At 35.5% G+C, this 9,232-nt stretch overlaps 1 protein-coding gene across 1 annotated transcript; it reads left to right on the forward strand.

The window, feature by feature from the left end:
* On the forward strand, positions 1-6,011 carry LOC123524382 (multiple epidermal growth factor-like domains protein 6). The gene is made up of 6 exons (XM_053539757.1): positions 1-1,579; positions 2,363-2,623; positions 2,865-3,137; positions 3,797-3,922; positions 4,752-4,806; positions 5,414-6,011. The coding sequence occupies exons 1-6, from the start codon at positions 1-3 to the stop codon at positions 5,529-5,531; spliced, it is 2,412 nt and encodes an 803-aa protein (XP_053395732.1). The 3' UTR covers positions 5,532-6,011.
* The last annotated feature ends 3,221 nt before the right edge of the window (positions 6,012-9,232 follow it).

Raw genomic sequence — 9,232 nt, forward strand, 5'->3', positions numbered from 1 at the left:
ATGGTAGGCCCAGCATCGAGTACAAATTGTTCCGTTGCCACATGTAATGACGAATGGAAAACAGGTGATTATAAAGGAAATACATCAACATGCAAAGACGGATATTTTGGTGTCAATTGCGAGTATAATTGTACAACTAACTGCAAGACATGCCTATCTGAGACGCTGAATTCGAGTGAGTCTATTTGTACAACATGCAAGATAGGATATTTCTTGTTTAGGAATAGTTGTTTCGAGTGCCTTGGTAAGTGTATGGCTTGTGACCGTATATCATACTGTACGGAATGTATGCCGGGATTTTATGGGCCAAGCTGTAGGATGTGTCCAAGTACCTGCTTGGAATGTACCTCAGAAGATACATGTACAAAGTGCAAAGACAGCTGGTCGGGAGGACACAAATGCCAGTGTAGTCACGGCTGTTTACGGGATGATGGCCTCGATTCTTTGTGCTTTACCAATGGGACTTGTGCAAAAGGCTGCATCGATGGGAAAATGGGACATCAATGTAATATAGATTGCCCAGGGAAAAATGGTTGCTTGAAATGTGATCAAGGTAGCGGCCGCTGCACAGAATGTGTCCCTGGTCTTTATAATGGCCTACGTCATTGCGACCAACAATGCGGGAACTGTTTGCCTGATGGCACCGGAGTGGTCAAATGTGCAATAGAGACTGGAGATTGTTATGAATCTTGCGTTGATGGATACTTTGGAAAAAAGTGCAGACAGAATTGCAGCGAAAATTGTTTAGACCCTAAAACAAACACGCACAAATGTGATAAAAATACAGGAAATTGTATGGCATGTAAACCAGGTTATTATGGAAGCCGTTGTGAACACTTGTGCAACGAGAACTGCATCGATCCTGTTACGAATATAAACAGATGTGACCAAAGCTCAGGGGATTGTAAACACTGTAAGAATGGATATTTTGGAAAGAAGTGCTCGCGTAAGTGCGCACAGAACTGTGTTACATCACACGAATTCAATACCTGTCATATTGAAACAGGTAAATGTCATAGATGCAAGTTGAACTACTTTGGTGTTTTTTGTGAGAAAGAGTGTTGGAAACATTGCGATTCATGCGAACAGAGTACGGGACTTTGTAATAGTTGTAAAAGCAACTTTTATGGTGAATACTGCAATTTGACCTGTCCACAAAATTGTGCAGAGGAAACACACGCTATGGCAAAAGGAATTATGTGCCAAAGAGAAACTGGTGAATGTTTGGTTTGTAAAACCGGTTTCTACGGGAAAACATGTGACAGAGTTTGTCCTTCAAATTGTGGGAAACCATCCTGTTTGAAGTCGGATGGATACTGTTTAAGTTGTCAAAGTGGATATCATGGTAATTTATGCGAGAAAAACTGTAGTAGAACATGTCGAAAACATAAGCATTCCGGAATAGGATCGTGTCGCCAAACCACGGGAACATGCACCATTGGCTGTATGCAAGGCTGGCATAACAGTATGTGTCAAGACAAATGTAACAGCACATGCAAATTTCTCACATGTGAAATGCAAACAGGTAGATGCTCAAGTGGTTGTGTAAAAGGCTATGAAGGAGACTTCTGTGAAATTAGTAAGTTACTTATTGGAGTTATGGTATGTGACTGCTTTGTCAAAATACACAAAATTGAATACGCCATAAGTTTATAAAATAGGCCCTATGTGTATTCAAGCCTCGCAATGAACACTTTTGCCATAAGTTTATGAAATACACGTATTCTAGCCTCGCTGTGAATATTTTTGAAACTTCTTTTAAGTTGGCAAAATTTAATGGCGATAATTTCAATATACTTTAATTTTTTCACCGACAATATTAATGTCTTTGCAAACTAAAGTATACTGCGCATTTGTAATTCAATAAGTCCATGGTAATCAAACATCACTATCGATATTGTATCTATGATATTTCGTCACCTCAGCGCAGAAGATAGATAACTGCACTGACGTAAAGAAGCATTTATCTACCTTTTTGCGCTGAGTTGATTTACATGTTACACAATATCTGAATTTTGCTTTGTTTCGTTTCGTTCTATTTTTCGGCGCAGCCGTATTAAGTATTGGTATGTCTAAATAATTATAATAAGAATATATAATAAACACAATAAGTCACTTCGTTAAAATACTATTTTGTATAAATTTATAGGAAGAGCTGACTATTGTCGTATTACTAATATATCATGTTTGCATGTTACATTAACTGGTGTGGTCTCCAGGTGCAACTGATTTAAGTCTACCATGATGAGAAGGGTTTCTGGTGACAAACATCCTCTTGTGTATATTAACCTATATCCATTTTCATGCAAGGATTATTTCTCGTCAATTACCCTGCTCCGGCTGTATTTTTATTTCTTTTCAGAGCAGATATATTTTCAACCAACAGCAGAAGAAATTACGGTCAATGAAGGAAGCATTGTAAACAATATCCAGTGTTTTTCATTTTGTGACTCAGAATGTGCATTTGACTGGATACAAAATTCGAACAGCAAAACAATCAGCAGAGGAGGACTTCTTAGCTTGAATAGGGTATTTCGCAAGGAAGCGGGTGTGTACACCTGCCAGGTGACAGATCCTTCGATATCTAAAACTTTTCACAAAGATGTGGTGATCCATGTTAGATGTAAGTTTAACACTTCATTAAGATATGAACTTAATGGTGTTATAACTGTTGAATGGAAGTTTGCTTTGTTAAATACACTTAATGGGCTTATTCCATAAAGATAGCATATTTTCAAAAGAATACAGAGAGTATTTTTGTTTATCTGACACGCAATGTTTACAAAGCTGTATACAAACAAATCACATGTCATCCACATGAATGTCAAGTGTCTTTAATTATTCATTTTATCATCGCTCTTCAGACGGACCAGATCAGCTGCAAATAATTCCAGACAAACATTTGACTGTGGCTGTTGGCACAGAAGCACCTTTGGTAAAGTGCACGGCGAACTGCTATCCACCTTGTTCCTTCAAATGGACAAAATTAATAGACAACGCAACAGTGACCCAAAATGATACGCTACAGCTTGGCATTGTTTCATTCCATCACAATGGGGTTTATACATGTACTGCAACAAATAAAGCACCGGAATATCCAAAGTCCAACAGTCTGACCTTTACACTAGAAGTCAGAGGTAACACTTTTCTACTAACGAATTAATTCTTAAATAGTAAGGAAAATACTGACACCACGGGAAGAAGCAACAAATCTAGGATAAAATATGTAACGTTAAAGGATACCTCTTGACTTGAGATTTTCCAGTTTGAGTTTTAAAGTCATATTTACATGATATTGTGTCAATCATATCAATTTCCAATTTAGATTTAACTATACACGAGATTGTGCAAATTACTTTAACTTTGATTTTCACAGCAGTATACAAACCATTTTAACTTTGGACTTTATATTTTCATGAGATTGTTCAAATAATGTTAACGTTGTCTTTGAAATTGCATTGTCTTTACACTAGAATGTGCAAGTCATTTTAACTTTATACACATGGAATTATGACTCATGACGTATGAAATTACTTGTTAATGATGCAAATCATAGCAGAACGTTTTAGTGTTTAGTGAATGGTTAAACAGTTTTAATCGATCCTCTGTTACGGAGTGTTTTCCGTTGAATATCTACGACGTTTCGTTGTTGTAACGCCGGTGGGAAATCGATTAACATAAGTTAAAGGAGCATGAGCAATAACAGTGATTATAAAACAGGTTCGCAGGAAATAAAACATATCGGAAACAAATACAGAGCTAACTGCTAACTATTGCTTTGCCCTTTTTTCTCCAGAAAACCCCATGTCATATGCCATGATAGCAATCTTCTCAGTACCCCCTGCATTAATAGTGGCAGTACTTATTGGAGCCACAATAGTTGCATGCAGGAAAAGACGAGCTAACATAAGTAACATAGTCGGTACGTTTATTATTACTTATTCCTTGAAATGCTTACAGGTGGTAAATCTTTTGTTGGGTTTATCGTCGCACCCACACAATGATGGCTCATATGACGACTTCTCAGTTTTGATGGTGGAGAAAGACGCAAGATGCCCCTCCGTGCATTATTTTATCACGAGCGGGCACCTTGGTAGAACCACTGACCTTCCGTAAGTCAGCTTGATCGCTTCCTCATATGGAGAATTTAAAGCTTCGAATAGGGCTTTAACCTACATAGGTGACAGCCTTATGACCTTAACCACTCGACTGCGGAGGCCAATTTAAGCAAAGTTTTTCAGTTTCTGTTTGTTCCTTTGGAGGTATATTTATGAAACAAAAATGTCCATTTTATAATGTAGATTTCTGTTGGAAGTGTATGTTGTGTTGGGTTTATTTACTTTTTCTTAATACTTATACGTGTATATATTTCAAAACTCTGAATCAAAACCGCGTGAAGCTCCAGAATTCATTTATTTCCAATCTATAGTAGTTGTGCGACCAAGATAAATTAAAGGGAGGTAATCTTAATTTTACAAATATTTCTAATCAATATCGAAAGATCAGAAGTTGTCGTTTTTTATTTGAAACAAAGAAGACTTTGAATAAATGTCCTTTAACCTATAGTGAAGTTTGCCCCTTAACTGCTACGCGATGTACTATTAGTTTACGACGGAAACCAGACTATAATGAAGTTAAATCATTTCAAAAACCGGCAACTTTAATTTGTAGATAGCGCAAATTCACAGTATGCTAGTTGGTTTCTGTCTTGGTGTACGTAAATAAAAACTGAATTTTCTTTCCGCTTACAGCACCTGCAGTTTACTACAACACAGAAGTGTCTGTTCAAAGGAATTACACGGAAAGGTAATAACATTCTTTGTTTTTGTGGCATTCCTATTACAATTATCCTAATTTCAATAGCTACATGATGAAACCATCTGAAACGTTTGAATATCAGTAAATATTAGTTTCAGAACCTGACTTGAGAATATATCAACATGAATACTAAAAAGAAAAGAGAAAACTTTTTTCCATAGTACGGTGCCCCTAAAGTGACATGTTACACACTTTTTTTCCAATTAGGTAATGTGAGACTTTTTTTTAAACGAAATAATCATTTCGTTTAAACGAAATAACTATTTGTTTATACGAAATGATTTCGTTTAAACGAAATAACTTATTTCGTTTAAACGAAATCATTTCGTTAAAACGAAATAATTTCGTTTAAACGAAATAAAAAAAAGTCTCACATTACCTAACTGGAAAATAAGTGTGTAACATGTCACTTTTGGGGCACCGAACCATAGGCACCACAGGTAATTCCACAATGCTTCACTGATGATATATTAATTTTCTACAGGTTTCACTTGTTTTCGTCAATCAAAATTCCATTCAGAGTATTGAACAGATATTTGTTTCAATGCTTCTATTGCTTCATTTGGTGGTGCACATATTCTCCATTATTTTCCAGTGCTGCAACTTCTTTCGAAGAGCAAGAGGAGCATACATACTTTGACCTGGACCGAGTTGCAAAGAAAGAAGAGGACTATAAAATTATAGAGCAAGAACTTAAGTCAAGCAAAATTTGAATGGAACTTAATGAAGTTAAATAAAGCAACAAGTTCACACGTTTGTGCATATAAATATGTTTAAACCTTAACATACCACAGCCATTCTTTTGCATAGTACGGTGACAAGAAATGCAATGTGATGCAATATTTGTGGAGCAGATGCTCTGAGCTATTGACCAAAGACTGAAGAACTTTATTTACATAAACACTGTACAATATTGTAATTTTGCCTGCGTTCCAAACAAAAAAAAAACTGCGCTAAACAGCACTGTTTTAGAGGAAACATTCCAGCCACAAATGAACATCCGATTAATCGTTAGTTTTTTACGACCTTGGGCAAGATCACATGAGTAGGAGAAATAGTGTCGCAAACAGGCCAAACTGACTCTTTTAAAAAGCTTTTTATGCACATTCTAACATTTTAATTCTATCAAATTTTACACAAACCTGATATTTCATACAGTTCCATTCATTGCATGTCTTTCACTGTAATCTTCATCAATATTGGAACTATTTTCCGCGAAACTACTTCCTTACTGCGGTCTACCAAAGGTGAATAACTGTGGTCGTATTCCTATTTTCCCAACGCAGTCATGAAGCGCTTGTGCTTTTTTGCGTTTCTTATCCTGTTGTTGCTGGGTCGCAGCAGTCAACTGCCTTTTTCCTAACTAAAACAATGGTAATCAGAAGATTCATAATTTAGAGTACATCGTGTGTATTTTGATGAAATAAGAAACACCTAACAACTAACGCCATTTCATAGTCGACTGACTGCTTGTGCAGTTATAAGTGATTTATTTCCGTCTGTCTTCTTTTCTGTCTATTTTTGTGAAATGTTGAAAGAAACAGCTTGGTTTATTTTATTGTTCTTCAATGGTAACATCTGCCCTATAATAACTTTGCATATACATAATAATATGAGTTGGTAATTCAAAAGTTGCAATATGGTTGAACCACGAATTCTACCAACATCAGTAAAGGGTTCTTCCCAAAAGTATTTCCACAAGATGTACAGCAGTTTGACGGTTACATACCAAATTAAATGGTTTGAATACAAAATAAATACTTTAATTTTTAATGAACAAAACAGCTAACTCGCCATTAGTTCTTTTGCCAGTAATTCAAAAATTACTGAACGCACAATTTTGAAAATTAGTCTACGCTTGTTGATAAATTTACCTAATTTCAAAAAATATCAAATTATGCTATCACATAAATTCGCCCAGTTTACGACTTCAACCAATGAAATGTCATTAAAATACACTAATGTATCTAGAATTTATCTAGAATAAACAAACGAAAAACGTTATGAGGGAAGAAAATGACAACAAAAGTAAAATAATGGTGTTGACATATTTAATATGTGTATAAATATTAAACATTTCCATGGAAAAAAATCAAAATCTACACACCACATTTTCACATACCTTGGTTACTTGTTTCGGGATTTTGACAAATCTCTGATGGATGAGAATGCATATATATAAATTGTATGTATTCATTTTCTAAAAACGCATCTTTCATGTATATTTTTTTGTGAATTTTTATTTTAAAAAACGGGGCTTTGTTAGTAAAATGAATAAAATATATTTTTGCGCAGTTTAATACTATTATTTTTTAGCTCACCTGAGCACAAAGTTCTCATGGTGAGCCATTGTTATCACGCTGTTTCCTTCGTCCGTCGTGCGTGCGTCCGTCCGTCCGTCCGTCAGGCCGTCCGTCCATCGTCAAACTTTTTGTTTAAAAGACATCTCCTCGAAAACCGATGGATGGATTTTGATGAATCTTGGCCAAGATGTTCCTTTGGTGGTGTTCTACTAAAGTTGTTCAAACAGTTTTGCTTGGTTGCACATAGCGGCTGCCAGAGCTAAAAGTAGGAAAAAAAACTTCAAACGACATATTCTCCTAAACCGAGGGTCCGATTTTGAAATAATTTCACACAAATGGTCCCTATGTTATCCTCTACCAAGATTGTCCAATTTATACAAATTTGTCAAAAACATAGCGGCTAGAGGGCGTTGTCACTTTTCCCCATATGTATAGTGGAAACTTTAAAACTCTTCTTGTATGAAAGTGCTTGCCCGATTTAACATAATTTTACACAAATGGTTCTTGTGTGACCCTCTACCAAGATTGTTCAAATTATTCCGATTCGTCAAAAAACATGGCTGCCAGGGGGCGTGGTCACTTTTCTTCTCTGAATCAATAATAGCTAAATCCTTTAAATTTGGCGTTGATATTTGGCGTGGGATATCAGATTTGTAATGTCTACCACAATTGTTCAAATTATCGCCCTAGGTTCAAAAGTGTGTGTGACATGTACAAAATATAGGCCAACACAGAAGAAACCTAACTCTGTACTTATACAAACACACTTGAAGCCTTGTACACCGGTGAGCGCTTTAGGGTCAATGGCCCTCTTATTTGTTTATATTGATAGATCGATGTAACTGTCCCCTTTGAGTAAATTTTGAACTATTTGCAAAATAGCAAATGGTGGGTTAGCTCTTTGATTAAGTATACTTTCAAAAAGGGTGAGTTTACTTTATGAATTTTTGAACTTCGCAATTTTCCTCATCAGAAAATTTTCCATATAGTAGAGTATTCTCTTTAGACTTAACAGACTTAATCTGACAAAAGATTGCAGTCTATTTCGTTAAGAGGTGTTTTGGTTTAAACGGACCTGGTAAACCAGTCACTGCATGTATGACATTAGTAGCAGTTTCATTTTGTAATTTTTCAAGTGATACATTATCCTTTTCTTAAAGATGGCTCAGAGTGTTGAACCGTATTGGTCGCATAAATTAAATATCGATTTTTTTGGTTAAGAGTTGAAGTTTTTAGTTTAAACTTTAAACTGTTCCTGCTAACTTTTGCCACCTTCACTGAGCGTTACGCAAAGTCCATGCTTATTATATTTGACAAAATTTAGCTGTGTGTTATTAAAAAAAATGAGACGAACGTGGTTCATTCTCAGGAGAAACAAGAAATATCTTTAAAAATGATGGTCGGCGAATTGTAATAATGAAAAAAGAAGTTTATGAATTTTTCATCTAACATTCATCTTTCATCTAACATTTTTCAAATTGCAAAACTAAACACCGCACTTTAACAATTTAAATGGTTGTCTTTTAATTTTTCGCAAAGGTTTCGTAGGGTTACAATTTTGTTTCGTTTATCCTTAGACGAATAATTACAGCAGTAGTTTGATGAAGATTCATGAAGCGGGTCATGAGAAGAGGTCATTAAACGTGTTTATATTTTTAGTTAAATTGGTCCCTATCCCCATTTGTAACAAAATAGCAGGAGACCTTACGATATTGTTACACATCGAGTTTGATAAAAATCCATTACATTTTAGTTGTTTATGCGAAGAAAGGCATATCTATTTTTAGCTATAGTGGTCCCTAATAGGGCCAAGTTCCTATATAAATAAATTTGGAAGAGGACCTTATAATGATGCTCCAGACCAAGTATGACAAAGATCCACCAAGCTGTTCATGAGACGCTGTATAAAGGCATTTCTAGTTTTAGCTCTAGCAGCCCCTAAAAGGGGTCAAATGTCCCAGCTGAACAATGTTGGCTGCGGGCCTAATAAACATGCTACAAATCAAGTTTGATTAGAATACATGAGAAAAAATCAATTAAAGGATTTTTTTATTTATTATTTTTATTTATTTCTAAAATAGGCCAACTGATCCCGCTTTAACAAATGCATA

The sequence above is a fragment of the Mercenaria mercenaria genome, chromosome 3, assembly GCF_021730395.1.
Source record: "Mercenaria mercenaria strain notata chromosome 3, MADL_Memer_1, whole genome shotgun sequence".
Taxonomy (NCBI): Eukaryota; Metazoa; Mollusca; class Bivalvia; order Venerida; family Veneridae; genus Mercenaria; species Mercenaria mercenaria.

Bases quoted from the DNA above. Each gene is read 5' to 3' on its own strand.
- LOC123524382 (XM_053539757.1), top strand. From the start codon at position 1: ATGGTAGGCCCAGCATCGAGTACAAATTGTTCCGTTGCCACATGTAAT. The intron at 2,624-2,864 runs GTAAGTTTAACA...ATCGCTCTTCAG, and splicing joins TGTGGTGATCCATGTTAGAT to ACGGACCAGATCAGCTGCAA. The intron at 4,807-5,413 runs GTAATAACATTC...ATTATTTTCCAG, and splicing joins CAAAGGAATTACACGGAAAG to TGCTGCAACTTCTTTCGAAG.